General features: G+C 38.6%; 2 protein-coding genes across 3 annotated transcripts; both read right to left on the bottom strand.

The window, feature by feature from the left end:
* Positions 1-3681: 3681 nt before the first annotated feature.
* On the bottom strand, positions 3682-7145 carry LOC114819523 (uncharacterized). Of its 2 annotated transcripts, none has more exons than XM_029088493.2 (6): positions 6483-7145; positions 5855-6052; positions 5503-5742; positions 5158-5375; positions 4629-4883; positions 3682-4207 (listed from the first exon to the last, which is right to left on the bottom strand). In XM_029088493.2, the coding sequence occupies exons 1-6, from the start codon at positions 6922-6924 to the stop codon at positions 3929-3931; spliced, it is 1632 nt and encodes a 543-aa protein (XP_028944326.1). In that variant the 5' UTR covers positions 6925-7145; the 3' UTR covers positions 3682-3928. The 2 variants fall into 2 exon arrangements, with proteins under 2 accessions (XP_028944326.1, XP_070664051.1); XM_070807950.1 differs by having other exon boundaries at positions 5855-6007; positions 6483-7022.
* Positions 7146-12443: 5298 nt separating this feature from the next.
* LOC103413046 (E3 ubiquitin-protein ligase RSL1-like) lies at positions 12444-15619 on the bottom strand. Its single transcript, XM_029088492.2, has 3 exons — positions 14615-15619; positions 13101-13873; positions 12444-12744 (listed from the first exon to the last, which is right to left on the bottom strand). Exons 1-3 carry the CDS (start codon positions 15506-15508, stop codon positions 12630-12632), a joined length of 1782 nt encoding a protein of 593 aa, XP_028944325.1. The 5' UTR covers positions 15509-15619; the 3' UTR covers positions 12444-12629.
* Positions 15620-16750: the final 1131 nt, after the last annotated feature.

The raw sequence follows: 16750 nt of genomic DNA, 5'->3' as shown, positions 1-16750 counted from the left end.
GTCAATAATTTTGGATTCATTATCAGATTAATGGACTACATGTCACTTTTAATTAATTCAATAAATGGGGCCATACGGGGTCGATTATAGAAGCAAAATAATACTAAAATAATATCATTGGGTCGAAAATACCATAGCCCAAAATTGGGCTAGGTGTCGTGAGCAAAAGAGCTCGGAAGTGGGTTGCAGGTCACGGGTCCAGAGGGTAAGCCCAGCCGTAAAGGCTGGTGTGTTAGGCCGATGGTGGTGGCACGGGTTCAGGCCCAACAGACGCTCGCTTGTAGGCTAGCTCATGGGAAGCCCAGCTAAAGCTGGAGCCTTTATCTTTAGGCTGGGGAAAAGACCCAGCCAACTGGGCTGGTTGGATGGCTGCAGGCTGGGGCAACAAAAGGCCCAGCAAGCATAAAAGCTTGCTGGTAGTTAGGCCAAGATAGTTTGGTGGCGCGTAGGCTTCATATTAACAGAAATGTAGAAAGACACAGAAATGCAGAAAGAGCATGTATCGAAGAAGAAGAGAGAGAAGGGAAGAAGAGAAAGAGAGAAAGTAATTGATTACATTGATACTGAATTAATCTTTACAACTATGAGAATACAGTTTATATAGCCATCATGACTAGCTTACAACCTAAGCTATTTAACTAACTAATTTGATAACAGCCTAACTAACTATTGATGAGCTGGAATGATGAGGTGGACTGATATATTCAACATCCCCCCTCAATCTCAACTGGGTTTCCCATTTGGAGATTGAATGAGTGCTTTGAGAAATGTAGAACTTAGGAAGTCTTTCTTGTCCATATACTCCTAGCTCTGCTGCTCCTCACCAATTAATCCTCCATGGCTTGCAAGCATTGAAAATTACTTAAGAACGATGCAATTTCATACTCATCCATCAACTTCCCAAAGAATTTCAGCCCCTCAAACTGATTTCTACACCTCTGTAGCTACTGTTTTCTTTTGCGATAAGGTACAACCACATATAGTTATCATCCTTTCAAACTTGCCAAAACTAAAACAGGTTGCTCATCCCATTATCATCACACATCACTTTTGCAGATAGAATATGAACAACTTTGCAGAATCTTGAACTAAGACACTCTTGGCAATCGGCCTTCTTGAGTGTACAATACCCAACAAACAATCAAACAATACCCAATAATGAATCAAAGATTCAATCTTTCAGCAATCTTTCAACAATGGCAATCGACCTTCAAATCCTACTAAACAATCTTTCTCTTAGAAGAAATGGCAATCGGCCTTCATATTCTTCTAAATCAGTTAATGTTCTACACACACTTCTGGCTATCGGCCTTTCTGAAGTGAAACATAAAAGGGAAATGGCTATCGGCCTCTCTATCCCAACAAACAGAAAACAACTTTCAGACAGCTTTATACTCCGGCAATTGGCCTTAAGGGAGTACAGCATACAATCACAGAGAACCCAATTAACAGACAATCTTTTAGACAACATAAAATCCCGGCAATCGGCCTTAGGGAAATACAATCAACAATTTTATAGCAACTGAGAAATGACAATTGGCCTTAAAGATTCTCAAATATGACATTCGACCTTGAACTCTTCACAAATCTGAAGTATACGGCGATTGGCCTTGACACTTCCGAAATTCCCAACAAAATTCTCAGTGAGACATTATCACAATAGTTGATATGCAGGAAAGAAAACTAGTAATCAGAAACAAAACCTGAGAACTTGAATCTTGAAACCCAGAAAACGCACTCGAACATCCAAGCTTGTACGAAGAAAAACTTGTTCACCCACAACGGAAAAGCAACAAATCACCAAGAACCGACCTCCAGCGATGACACACCTATACCAGAATCCTCGCAAACTCCGGCAATTGGCTGACACAAATTATCAAACACCTGGAGCGCACAGATCTTCATCACCAACGAAAACTCCATAGACAAGTATCGAAGCCTCCCAAGAACAGCAAAACATCATCATCAACCTTACACAAAGATCAGCTACCCATCAGAGGTACTACAGCGGAAGTCAAAAGATCATCCATGGCGATGATACCATATTAACAGAAATGTAGAAAGACACAGAAATGCAGAAAGAGCATGTATCGAAGAAGAAGAGAGAGAAGGGAAGAAGAGAAAGAGAGAAAGTAATTGATTACATTGATACTGAATTAATCTTTACAACTATGAGAATACAGTTTATATAGCCATCATGACTAGCTTACAACCTAAGCTATTTAACTAACTAATTTGATAACAGCCTAACTAACTATTGATGAGCTGGAATGATGAGGTGGACTGATATATTCAACACTTCAGGCCCTGTCAAGATTGACCCCAGGCCGAGGCCTGATTGCTGTGATGGTCAGCTGGGCTTCAGGCCAGCGACCTTGCTGACAGTGGTGCACAGTGGTGGTGCGGTGGATGTGTCACACCATGTCCAATTTTCCCTTCTTTTTTTTTCTACATGAGTAGGGTTTTACAAACCCTAGATTTGCTTCTAATTTATGAATATACTATTACTTATAACACTCTTATAGATGGGCTTTACAAGATGGGGAGTACCCAAGATGCACATAACTTGTTCTCTCAAATGCAAGCTTGTGGTCAACTTCCAAACATTCAAACTTATTCTATTTTATTGCATGACCTTTGTAAAAAGAAACAATTTCCCAAGGCAATTGAATTGTTGGAAGAGATGGAGGGAAAGAAGTTGGATTTTGATATTGTAACTTGCACTATTCTTATTTAAGGTTTGTGCAGAGCTGAAAAAGTTGAATATGCATGGGATCTCTTTCATCGTTTATCGTTAAAAGGAATTCAGCCTAATGTCAAGACATATACTATAATGATTCGTGGATTATGTAAAGGGAGGCTAACAAGGGAAGCGGAAAACTTGCTAAGGGAAATGGAAGAGAAAGGTTGTTCTTCATATGGTTGCATGTACAACAAAATTATCTGAGGGCATATGGTTGCATGTACAACAGAATTATCTGAGGGCTTATCAATAACAACGAGACTTCAACGGCTGTGAGGCTTATTGAAGAAATGGTGGAGAGGGGTTTTTCTACAGATGCATCAACTACGGAGTTGGTCATTAATTTATTGTCCAAGGATAAAGTGAATCCCACTTTGTTGGCATGATGAAATTGCCGAGTCCAGTTCAGGTAGCCATTCATTCATGCATCGCCTAGTGACTTATGATATGTGTTATTAATTGAATTTATCAAGTGGTAGAGCAACTTTTATGTTACTCTTTTAAGATGATGAAATCTGTTGGAGAAGAAGACTAGAAGTGTAATCCGAGTAGGTTCAATAAGATCTTCAACAACCATTTTCCGAAACAAAGCGACACCCTCCTGGGGCTGATTCATGCTCGAGTACGCATCAATAATAGCAGTACACGACACAACAGTAGGCTCCGACCGAGCCAATTTAAGCTCCCCCCATTTGCCAAACCATGTATCATGACATTCCAAGTGACAGAATTCCCCTGCGGGATTTCGTCGAACACATTGAAAGCCGCCAACGAGGCATAAGCAGCATACATATTAATCAGGAAATAACGATAGGATTCGTGCATTACCCGAGCGGTTAGGGTTAGCTCAAGAAGTGAGAGCGGGCGGGAGAAATGATAGAAGAAGAACACAATCAATCATTTGGAGGCACTGAATGAACGAAAATTTGAGCACCCGATTGAAATTCAGAACGATATGATTTCTTTGTATATTTTTGTTCTTGACCAACAGTTCCTCCCAAAGACATACTCCGCCGGAAACCCCCTAATAACATCCCAAAACTCTGAGCAAGAGAATTAACACGATGCTTTTAACTTTTCTTTCTTTTCTCTCTATCCTTTCTGTTTTATTTTTTCCGCTCTACGAGAGTAACGTAGTAACCCTATGATATATACATTGTACCTCTCTGAAGTAAACTAGAGCAATCATGCCTCGGCTAGTGCCGGAACAGAATCACCAAGCTTTACCTCTTCTTCCTGCTCTTCAGTATCACCTTCAAGAGGTGTTTCATCCACTTCTGCTGTGAAGTTCAGCGGCCCTTGTGGTGTTCCAAAGAGTGTAGTGAATATATGTCTATGGCATTCATCACAAAAGTAGATGTAGGTGAAATGGCCCTCGTATGGAAGCTTATGTACCGCAGCTCCTGGTAAAATCCGGTGAACGAAATCAGTCATCGATGGTGGGACAACCTTATCGTCCATCCCCTGTCAAACATTGGAGGAGAATGGTCTGGATTAATACAAAATTTGACAGAAAATTAATACTCCGATGAAAAATACTAAACGCTCTGTATAGTTTGAATGAAGCCATTGTATGGCAAGAGATTCGTTGTGGTTACAAGGAAACAACTATCACCAGAAATGTGTCTACAAGTATGTTAAGCCATACATTACTTTCTGAATCTTCCCTCGTCTAACTTAGGACAAGTAGTAATTCAAACCTTTCTTATGTTAGCATGAGGAAGAGCAACTCAATTAGAACAATCCTGTCAAATGACTGATCTCATTGTTATCGACAAGTCTACTCAACATAGTACCTCGTCTTCTATCAGAAGATTTCAAGTATCTCAGCAGTAAAAGTATCGATGGCTCAAACAAACATGTAAACAACGGAGATGCTTCTGACCTGCCATATGTGTATTGGGCCAAGGAAGCCACTGTATTCTTCCTGAGCTGAGCTGAGCATGGACTTAATCCAATTGAGCACGCCTTTCCCTTGTTCTTTCTTCTGCAATTTGAGGTCTGCAAGGCTGAAACCCCAATTTGACACTTGCAAAACAGCTTCCTCCACGAAGGGTTTCGAGATTCTCTGCCTAATTGATTCTTCCACATCCCTTTGCCAGAATTCTTCGTAGATTGGGTCCTCCATCAGAGCTTTATCCTGGAGAACAAAATGAAAACTCATACAGGTAAAACAATAGTCATTGTGGTAATCATTTAACACAAACAAATGGGAGCCAAATGACATGGAAACCGTGACAAGTGAGGGATCAACCATGAAACACTTTCTGCATTGTTAGAAGAGAAGACCTCCAAGACCGGATCAGTCTCCAGCTTATACGAGGAACATATGCATTTGTTGTAATAATCGAAATTTAGTTGTAAGATTTGTAAATATTTCAATCTGTAAACAAAATGTTGATAATGATCCTCACCCTCTTTCCCATTGACAATGACAGCCATTTATCGATTTGTCCGTGCTTTCCAGACAAGAAGCTTCTGTGATAGAAAAAAGAAAGAAATCTAGGAAACCTCCTTGCCAAAAAGTACCAAAATTTTCTGCTTCGCGTCCATTTCCCCCAGGTCCTGCGTCTCTCTTCCCTGTTCATGATTGAATCGTACGGATTCACCATTGGAGCAAACATGGCTGCACCTGCAAGTTAAAGGTCACTACGGATTATCAAAACACCGATAGCTTAAAATTTGTGCCCATAATTTTGCAAACCTTTGCAATACTTGGAAAGCTTGCGAGGAACACCATATAGAAGTGACATTGATACCTGCAAGTCTATCAGGAATGTATCTTAGTGCTGCCCAAGCATGCATGCTTCCGCTCGAGTATCCCACAACCCAAAACTTGTCGTTGACACCAACAGCATCGGCTAGGAGCAACATATCCATTGCTGAAAATTCAAGGTTTCTGTCGGGATGAGGATCACTCTCTCCGAACCCAGGAAGATCATACGTCAACAAGCGAACGCCAAACTCTTCTAACAGGGAAACCTTTAGTCCAGGAATTCCTAAGTTTCAGAAGAATGCCACAAAAATAAGCAGATGCATTCATGCGACAAAGAACATGGACGATAAAGCAGATGCAGTATGTTTTTGTTTTCAACATCCAAAACGTACAACCTGCAAGCCGAGATGATAGGAAAGAATGCGGAGCAATGATTGAAAATCTAGCTCTGTCAGCTGGAACACCTTGCTCCTTGTATGCCATGAATCTACCATCTGGAAGCATTACGCGGGCAGCGCTCGGTGGATGAATGTGTATCTTCTTAATCTCTGGCGCAGGACTAGAAGGAGTAGTTTCGGTATTCACATACAACACTGGAAATTGGAAAATGACACCAAATATGTTCTATGAAAATTTTCTCGGAAAATTTCCAGGATTTCCAGAATATTCAGTTTGTTGTCGAGAAAGGAAATAGGTCATGCAGTAAATTAGAGCATTGCAAAATGAAATTTCAAGTCCTGTTTTCCTTCATTTTCTCAGCAACCAAACACAAGATAACATTTCAACAAAAACTCAAGAGTCAGAAAATTTTCCGGTTCATGTCTTAAAAAAAATATAAACTAAATAAAAATTCAAAACTCATAACAAGCATAACTTATCCAACAAAAGAATCTATTAGTCCTGAATTTTCTCAGCAACCAAAAAGCGGATAAACGACAGCAAAAAAAAAAAAAAAAAAAAAAAAACTCGTTCTCTCTCCGCTCACATTTTCTCAGCAACCAAACACAACACACACTCACGCACCTGCAAAAGCAAGAAGCGAGACCAACACGATCACTGACCAAGCGTGAATCGGGTCCTTATCCTCCGGCAGATACTCGTTCACGAACTGCAATTTCCCGCGAAGCCGCGTCACTCTCTTCCCCAAGTACGACTCCCTCACCGTCCCCAAGCTCCTCCGCAACACCGAGTCCCGATTCCCTAGGCTCTGCCGCACTATATCCCTGCACCCTTTCCCGAACTCCACCGCCATCTCCGCCGCCGCTTTCGAGAACTCCCGCACCAGTCCCCCCAGCGTCTCCGGCGGAACCGGCTCGCTCGCATTAGGGCCCATAGCCACGCCACCCGGAACGGCACCATACACTGCCCTTCCCGTGCTACTTCCACCCACGTTTACAAGATCATTGGGTCGCCACGGCCTGGGTCGGCCCGCGTAGAATTCGGGTTCAGTGTCCGGCTCCGACATTGAATCACAGAGCAACTACGGCCAACGAAGAAATGGAAGAAAAAATGGAGAGACTAGTTTTTGAAGAAAAAATTTAAGAAAAAAAAAGGGAAATGTGGGTAGAAATTGAGGGTGGAAAGGTTGAAAACGAAAGGGTGAGAAAAAGTGGAGTGAGAAAAAGAAAGCCGGTGGCCTTTTTGGTTTCTTGCAGTTGCAGACTTGCAGTGGAATTTTCGTTTTTGTTTTCTGGAAATTCATATTTTTACTCTTGTTTTTATTTGCTTTTTATTTTTGTTTTGAGCAATCTTTTCACCTAAACTTTTCGTTTTACCTTCTGGTGATACTGTAATAATACTACGAGACTAAATTTTATAAAATAATTAACATATAAATTGATAATTAAATTATTACTGAATATAAATTAATATAATTATTTTTTATTGATTACATGTTATTTAATTTATAAATTTAATCGTCCTTTACCCATTTTTTATTGATGGAATTTAGTTCCGTAATTTTTTATGGTTTGTTTTTGGATCGCGTGGGATCTGGTGTCGTGGGCAGTGAGGAATTGGTAATTCTAGTGGGGCCAGAAGTGGGTCTGAGGTAGAGATGAACGGTGGAGATCCGTTTTTGACAGTGCGTCAGTAGAATAATACATAGTGGAAGTGCCGGTTGGTCAGTGCTCAGTGGTAACGACCATCATCTGCGTTTTGTCGCCTGCACACAATCTCTCTCTCCTCGCGATCCTGATTATCTCGTTTCTTTCAGCGCCAGCGCCGGCCACGTCAATGGAAATATTCGAAAATATAACAATCGTTCTCGTCTGGATGACTTTGTTAAAATTTACATTTGTAATAAAAAGAGGGATCAATAGTAAACAAGTGGTTGAATTTCTAATGGAATTATCTAAAATGATTAATATTCCAACAAGTTTTAAAACTAATATTTACAAATTTAAGTTAGGAATCAAAACTCCAATTGAATTGCAAATGATGCTTTACTACAATAACGAAAAATAATAATGCTATGCACATTTGTACGTGTTTGGTTGTCCCTGATCTCTCTCTGTCTAAGATAATAATAGTAATAGTAATTTTTTATTTTTAGTGTTTGATTGGTGAGTTTAGTCCATGGCTTGTGAAGTTGTTGTAATATGAATGGAATAGAGTGGTACCAAAAAGTAAAACGCGGACAATAGCTTAGAATATGTTTGTCACATCCTCGTCTAGCCCTTATTACATCTCGAGCTTAACTCCGTCGTAGCATAATATTATCCGCTTCGTAGCATGATATTATCCGCTTTGAGCCCCGACCATGTCCTCACACTCTCGCGCGAACTCGCTTAACTTCGGAGTTCCGATAGAACCTAAAGCCAGTGAGCTCCCAAAATGGCTTATGCTAGGTAGAGATGATAATATAATATATATTTATATATATATATATATGGCTTACAGGATCCACTCTCATGAACGATGTGGGATGTTACAATGTTTTACTCAAAGAATGTGTGATTGAAAATGCTACCATGCTCTAGTTTACGACATGTACCAAATATTAAAGGATCACGATCTTCTTCTTTTTTATTTGGTCAAAGAGTCCAAAAAAATTCAGCAGTCTAAAATTCCGATGCATAAGAGAAAAACCTGGTGCACAATATAAAAACCCGTAAGTAAGACACCATGTAAAACGTTTGTTTGTACCTATGTTAGTCTATGTAAATTAATTAGGAATTATGTAACATGAGACTTTTTCTTTTAAGGTTGTAAAATGGGACTTCTTGCAAAATGATGTGTTTGGGTTCATATTTGTAGTTGTTAGGTTAACGAGTCTACCATTCTTTACTAGGGTATATAAATCGATCATAATTTTTTTTTTTAAACAAGCGATACTATCTACACTAAAGGGAGAAGATGGGTTTAGCCTCACAATTGGCTAGCAATAACCTGGTTCAAATTCGTTTTGAGTGAGAATTGAACCTAAGACCTCTCATTTACAAGTGAAGAGAAATATCACTAAACCGTAGTATTAAACGGCAAATCGATCATAATCTATTTAAAAGTGTTTCTTTTAATGAGAATTTGCACCGAAGATGCAATACTACCATGGTCAACGCCGGTCCAGGAGGTAGGCCACGAAAGAGCGACCGGCGGAATGGACTCCAGAAAGAATTACCTTATTTAGAGTACCTACAAATAAAACTTTTAGTCCTGGTAGAAAAATAACCATCTTTGGGTGTGAAGGTGAGACGTGACACAAAAATGACAGAGATAACGAAAATGGCAGCTGCAACACATTTAGGTATTATGGAAATTTTACAGTGACAAGGACCTAATTTAGTTTTTGCTCTAGGGCCGGCCCTAACGACGGTATATGAAGTTGATATTTTTTTTTTTTTTAGTACATCGATATTTTTACATTAAGGGGAGGGGAAGTTCGGTTAAGCCACACAATGAGCAATCTAATTTGATATCGAATTCGCCATCTACGAGATTTGAACATAAGACCTCTCACTTCTAAACGAAGAGGAATACCACCAGAATGTAGTACTGAGTGGCTATTACCCGAATTTATCTAAGCTTATGAGTATAAATGATGTTCAGAATAGGCCAAATATAAACATACAAACGGCATTAGCACAATATTCTCTTTTCTAGCTTTTGAATAGAAGGGAAAACAAACTAACACAATCAGTCACCCATCATCATTTTAATCTAATAATCAAAGCTTAAGATAGAGGATGTAAATAATCATTCTCTTCCAACAAAAATAGACAAAGAATGACATCACTAGTAATATAATAGACGCATACAATAATCTGGACATATAGTGTCTCTTTTGCATGTATGCGACTCACATGTAAAAGTAGCTTATTAAAATTACAAATAAATAAATTTCTGCGTACACATTGAACTCTAAGTTGCTTGCAAGGAGAAATGACAAGTATTTTCCGCCCTAAAATTCTTTATGGCATCTTTCGGGCAATGCTGATGTCAACATTAGTCTCATCTAATTAACACACTTTAACGAAAAGCACCCGGTAATGTTCACTTTAACAAAAAATCACATTTTTACACTAAAAAGTCAATCCTGGTACTATTCACTTTACCCTTTATTTTGTCCTTATCATTAAAACTCAAAGTTTTCAAGCATTTTTCATTAGTTTTCCTTAAATTTTATGCACGTATTTCACATTACACGTCCTGGATTCGATTCCCGACGCTGGTGAATCACATAATGATAGCCAGGGTGAGACAGAGATGCCTCCGTGAGTCATTCTGACCATCAAAAATATCTATTTTCTGTTGGTTATTTATTTTATTTTCTTAAAGATTCAAAACTTTATTTATTATTATTTTAAATAAAAAATGTGAAGAGTCATATTCATTAGAGAAGTCATGTCTTTTATTAAGGGGTATGTAGAGTTTTATAAATAGCGAACTCCTCAAACAGAACAATTACGTTAACATAGATTCAAATGTCTTCCTTCTCTCCCAACTACAACACTCATATAAAATCTTTATTATCTTCCTACTCATCTTGATCATCAATGGGCAATTGATCACTACTTGGCACCCTGTCTACCGTAATCGTGCTTATGGATTAGACACTCTGTGAGATTCAAGGGTTGTATTTTGGAGTTGTAGATAGCTGTTATAATTGGCACGTAGGGAGGAGTCTACAGTTTTAGGACAATGACAACACGCCTCTCTTGATATCACAGGCTAGATCATTCTTTACCTTTACCTTTTTATTGTTTTATTTATTGATATATGTGTTTGATGCATTTGGGTATTATCTAATTGATTGAAGTTACATGGGTATTATGATCATAATCATTTATATTATCCTACATTTTCTTCTTGGTTGCACGGATACTCAAGTAATTTTATGCTTAAGCGAAAGGGAAGTGATTATCACACCATTTTTAGTCTCTTGCATGCCCTTATTTAATCCTGGGTGTTTATTTGATTTGAATTATTCAATCTGATAACAATAAATAAAGAGGATTATGTGAGAAACTAAAAATAATGTGTGAAATTCTTTCAAACTTTCAAAAAAAAAAAATTCAATTAAATCAAACTAATTTTCCGGGCGTTATTTGATGAACATATAAATATTGAATATTTTTAAATTTAGCAATAATGTAAGCATATTGTGGCTTTGAATTTGTCACTAAAAAGTGAGTCCATCATAGAACACTCAAATTTCAATCTTGTTAAATCCTGCTCAACAAATAAATGGAATCATAAAGACTTGAAGAGCATTGGAAAAATCAGCAAAAGTGTGGTAGTAGCACTAGCACATGACAGTGATGACCCTTAAAAAACTTTTGGGCAAACAAGGCCCCATAGAGCATGGTGGTGGAATCGATCGTTTTGGTGGTTTGGTGGTCCTCTCACTCCTATAATATGGAACTGGATCCTTTTCTGAGTTCAGGATCCTGAGCAACTCATTTGGACCGTTAAAATTTGATTCAATAATTCTAAATATGAGGGTCTCTCTAAAGTTATGATAATTACAACCGTTGAATTAAATTTAAACAACTTAGATGGGCTTCTCATGAAGATCCCCATTCTCCGAATAAAATCCAATTCCCTATAATATTACTAATCTGATCAAATAAATAATACTACACAATAATAATAATAATAATAATAATAATGATTGATGGACACACATCATATAGGTTGGAAGAATCTAGAATCACACCCACAGGCTACAAGCCTACATCTACATGTGAGAATCTCTCTCTCTCTCTCTCTCTCTCTCTCTATTTTTGGGATGCATATATATTGGTTGATTGGTTATTTTAATCTACTAAAATTAGTTTTACATAATTTCAACCACATTCACACATGGATACAGAAAACTAGGGCACACCCTTGTAGAGGCCATGCAAACTCACAGAGATATTGTAGCCTTCTCTAACCACCATCATGTGATTCACCAGCATTAAAAATAGAACTCAAGATGTGCCGTGTAGAATACAGACTTGAAATTCATCTCTAACCTATGAACCACCCTGTGGTGGTTACATCACATTTAGGGTTCAACCATGCCAAAATTGTTAAAGTTGAATGGTAGGAGAGAGAGCTTCCAGGATAGGAATGATGGAATCCATAGAGAAAGAAGGTGGAGAACTAGAGAGAGAAGATAAAACTAAAATATTCAATATTTTCATTCATGGTTCTCAAATGAGAAGCAAGAGACCTAAATACATATAAGTTGTACCTAAATGGGCTTATTGTACTTAAATGAGCAAAGCCCAATAAGATAGGATCTTGACACCTTGTTTGGTGTCTAGGATTGAATTGAATTAGATAATTCACTAACTTTATTGAAGCAAGAAAATGACGTAACTTCCTAAATTTTGTCATGCTGAAGGTAAAATAAAGTTTCCTCCACGACTAACCCCTTTAACTTCAACTTGGCATCCGTCTTGATTCAGCATATAGATTGAACAGAAGACAGAATTGATCTCAAAACATAAAGAGGATGCACGCTAAATACAGGAGGAAAACATAATATGCCAAACATTTACAAAAATTGGGCATGTTTTAGATTAGCATCGACAATTTTGGTCCTCTAAAACCATTTTCACTCATCTTACACCAACCTTTATACCATACCAAATAACCAAAACAACGGAAAACACAAAAACAATGGCTACTAGCTTAAATATTCAGGTGTAATCTCACAAGAGTGAGTCATGGTAATCCTGATCATCGCTGTGGCTGTTCACGTATGATGTTACGCTCATCCCAGATTTTACATTTACACGTTGCTTTCTTGTTCTTCCATTCAGCACCACAAGTATAGCAAAACTCGTATCCACATCTACAAAGACAAAGCAAGCATGGACAAATCGCAATGATTGGTGTAAAGCGAAAAAATATCAGCACCCAGAAAACAAGAAGATAAAACTTTTCTATTTGCAGGTAAAAAGAGAGAAAAGACAGTTTGCAACTAGTAAAGGAAATATGTAAGAACGTAAATTAGATCAGCATGCATGGATTGGCTCTTGTAGTCAACTTGCTAGAAGCTAGATCATCTTGAATTCACTAACTATATATTTTGTATATCATTTTCTCGTTTCATTCCCCTCTCAAAAAATTGCTAATACAATGTAAGATCACAAAAACAACACAATTAAAAGATGCGTCGGATAGGAGGCGAGAGGAGGGAAGTAATACCTGCAAGTTATGTGGTAACAACCTTCTGCGAGTTCGACCATATTGCTGCACTTGATGCACTGACGCCAGTGTTTCTTCTTAGCCAGTGAGTTCAGCAATTGATCTTCTGGGCGGGGATTGGGATTTAATAGCTTATAGTCATAGCAGTTCATATTGAAGTGCCAAGGAACCTTGCAATTGATACAAAAATAGTAAAGACATTTCTTGCATCTCCTGGCTCCAGATTTCTCAGCACCGACAAAAGAAGTTTTGGTATATTCTAAGACCTCGTTGTTAGACATTAATGCAGAGCACCTCGGATTTGGGCAATAAACCTTGTCCGTAACAGGTATAGCAGATTCCTTGATTCTTTGGCTAATAGCCTCGACTAGTTTAGGTGCCAAGAATTTTGCACAGCTATCAATATTCACCTCAGTTTTACAGCCTTCATGAGGGCACCCTGCCACCATCCCATTCAGAAACTTTACTTCCACATGTTGTTTCATACAAGAGAAGCAATACCTGTGTAGACAACCATCGATTGTAAACATTTCAGTAACATCAATTTCTTCAAAGCAAATTACACAAGTCTCCTTCAAACTCTTTCCTTCACTAGTTTCTGCGTGCCAGGTGATCTGAGAAACAATAGCCTCCCTTGCAATCTTAAGTGCAAACTTAATGTCACTACGAGCCACAAGAGAAGGGCTGCAATATTCAAATTTTTTCTGTAGAAGAGCCACTTGATTAACTAACGTTGCAACCTTGCTATTTCCAGGTTGCACTCTGTTTGTGACCTGTATTCGTAAGATGTCAATCATCTAGGCAAGTGCCACCACTTCGGAATTTTCTGTTAAAGCATGCTTTATTCATAAACACAAAAAACAACCATCTATGAAACACATGGGTTTTCTGGATATGCTTCCTTGATGAGTTACGTATAAAATTCTAACATATTGATTTGAAACTAGTAACTGGCTTTAACACACGAGCAGCAAACAGAGCACAATGTTCAACATGCCAATTTGAAACTTCGGGATAGGGTTTATCAAAACAACTGTTAATTCTCCTTCCAAATCCCAAATATCAAATTGCTTGAGATTAGACCTTGCAGCTTCTGCAGCTAAATTAACAGTCCCAATCACTTTCACAAATTAAGGAGCAATATTTGTTACCTTGCACTTAAACCAATTAACCCAACCGAACCACTTAGCTAAAGACCAACAAAGCAAATCACTACGATTGATATCCCGGTTCAACAACTACAGTGTAAGACTAGAAATTGTCAATTCAATTACCTTTGTCACACTTCTCACTAAACCCACACAATGTGGCAATGCCCCATATACCAAAATACCCAAAAGTTCATACAACCAAAGATTGCAACAAGCCAAGAAAGTCTAACACTATTGTCCTTAACAAAACACACAAACTTTCACCCAATAATTCCAAACAAGAAGCACAAAAAATATTAAATTAAATTCACAAAACAAAAAGATTGATAATTAAAAAGCGATTGTGTAATTGCTAAAACTCACATATCGGTAAATCATGTAGTCATCACAGAAAAAGGTCACAGCTTCCAAGTCAAGAGTGAGAGCATTGTTAAGCCCTTCAATGATGGCCTCGAGCTCCGCCGCCTCATTGCTCAGCATGACGCCGTCAACCACCGCCTCCAGATTCTTCCTCGCCTCGAATATTAGATTGTCCATCGGGTCGCAGATCGCGACACCCACCCCGGCCACCACGGACTTGACATCCCTAACCATCTCCTCGCTCACCAAACCCTTGCAATACAGCCTCAAATTCTCAGTCTCCACCACCACCGCAGGTTTTGATGATGACGCGCCGTCCGTACAGTACGGACGCTGGTAATACTCGCCGTGCTGGGCCCAATAGTCCTCGGGCACGTCGCGGAGTTCGACGGCGAACTTCTGATCGTGAATCCGACGGCTGAGATCCTCTTTCGCCTTCATCATTTCCAATACCGTGCGTTCGTGGTCCTCGAGCTCCTGAGCGAATCGCTCGACGTCCTCGAGCATCAGAGCGGCGGCTATGTCCAAGACGGCGTCGTTTGAGCATTCGTGAGGCGGCGACGGCGGTGGAGAGTTGTGCAAGCTCGAAGAGGGTACGAGGGCGAGAGAGGCGGTCATGGCTTCCTGCATTTGGAGCTTGAAGGCCATTTCGAGGTCGGAGTCTAGAGTTTGGGCCGCCATGAGCTCCCTGCGTTGCTCGGAGAGAATATTGTCGAGGTCGTGTCCACCCGTATGGTTATCCATGATCGGCCTCTTTTCGGGGTCGGAGTCTAGAGTTTGGGCCGCCATGAGCTCCCTGCGTTGCTCGGAGAGAATATCGTCGAGGTCGTCTCCGTCCGTACGATAATCCATGATGGGCCTCTTTTCGTGATCGGAATCTAGAGTTTGGGTCGCCATGAGCTCTCTGCGCTGCTCGGAGAGAATGGTGGCAGAGTGGTTGTTTTTCTTTTGCTGCTGAGACTGGGTTTGTACTCGGGGAGTGAAAGCGACGGACTAAAAAAATCAAGAGGGGAAAAAGCGGAACTTGTTAGGGAAGGTAGAGGAAACAGGAGAGATTTTTCAGCCACGTGTCTTGTAAAATTACTTTGACTAAGGTTGACTAACCTTTTAAACAGATCGTTATTCTTTTAGACCCTACCATATTGTAATTTGTTGTAAAATCAGCCCTGTACGTGTAGTAAAATAAATGAAGCAAAACACAAAATTTATGAGGTTTTTTTATATATAATGTGATTGGAATACGTCTTCGGGATACCAGTAGTATTTTCATTTATAGGAACAATAGAAATACAAAGATAAGTCGCATATTTTCTTTCTATTTTTTCTCTCCTTCTTTCTTCCTTTTGTTCCTGCCATATGGCTTATCTGTACATAGCCTATGTGCATGGTCTAAAATATTCATAATATCCCAATATTTCTATCGAAATTTCTGTGTTTTTGGACTACCGATATTTTTTTGAACTACCGATATTTCCGATATCATCGATATTTTAGACCTTGCTAAGTCACTCATGTATCTTACCATGCAATGTATAAAGTATAAAATATTGTATTAATTCATTATATATAAATGATTATGGTATGTTTAAGCTTCTTTCATTAATTACTACATATTTTCTACACTCACAATGTTTGCCAGCTCACTATATAATCAACTTAAATCAATTATATCTATCATGCAATTCATTTCCTTCCAATTTTTTGTGATAAACTAATAGATAATTGACTAAATAAACATCCTACAAAGTTTCAATAAAAATTTCCGTGATTTTTATTCAATTTTTATCGATATCGATAATATCCCGATATTTCCATCGAAATTTCCTTATTTTTGAACTACCGATATTTTCGATATCATCGATATTTTATACCTTACCTGTGTGTTCCTCTTTCTTATTTATAGGCAAAGGAATGATATTTAAAAAACCAAAGTGCTGCTTTCGCGCAGCCACCATATTTGGTCCCCCTTTTTTTATTGGAAATTTTAACGAAACATTTTTAGTATTATTTACTTTTAAGGAAAATGATATTTTTACTTTAAAAAGTCATTTTTGGTACTATTCACTTACAACATCTTTTTATCATTTTGAATAAAACTCAAAGTTTTCAAGTTATTTTCATTAGTTTTCCTTTTTTTAT

This window comes from Malus domestica, chromosome 11, assembly GCF_042453785.1.
Source record: "Malus domestica chromosome 11, GDT2T_hap1".
NCBI classification, from domain to species: domain Eukaryota; kingdom Viridiplantae; phylum Streptophyta; class Magnoliopsida; order Rosales; family Rosaceae; genus Malus; species Malus domestica.
Note: the sequence above shows the minus strand (reverse complement) of the source record. Positions and strands in the feature narration are given on the sequence as shown.

Bases quoted from the DNA above. Each gene is read 5' to 3' on its own strand.
- LOC103413046 (XM_029088492.2), bottom strand. From the start codon at position 15,508: ATGGCGACCCAAACTCTAGATTCCGATCACGAAAAGAGGCCCATCATG. The intron at 13,874-14,614 runs GTGAGTTTTAGC...TTACGAATACAG, and splicing joins ACTACATGATTTACCGATAT to GTCACAAACAGAGTGCAACC. The intron at 12,745-13,100 runs GTATTACTTCCC...TTGTCTTTGTAG, and splicing joins TGTTACCACATAACTTGCAG to ATGTGGATACGAGTTTTGCT.
- LOC114819523 (XM_029088493.2), bottom strand. From the start codon at position 6,924: ATGTCGGAGCCGGACACTGAACCCGAATTCTACGCGGGCCGACCCAGG. The intron at 6,053-6,482 runs GTGCGTGAGTGT...TCCAATTTCCAG, and splicing joins CTCGCTTCTTGCTTTTGCAG to TGTTGTATGTGAATACCGAA. The intron at 5,376-5,502 runs GTATCAATGTCA...TTTAACTTGCAG, and splicing joins CATTCCTGATAGACTTGCAG to GTGCAGCCATGTTTGCTCCA.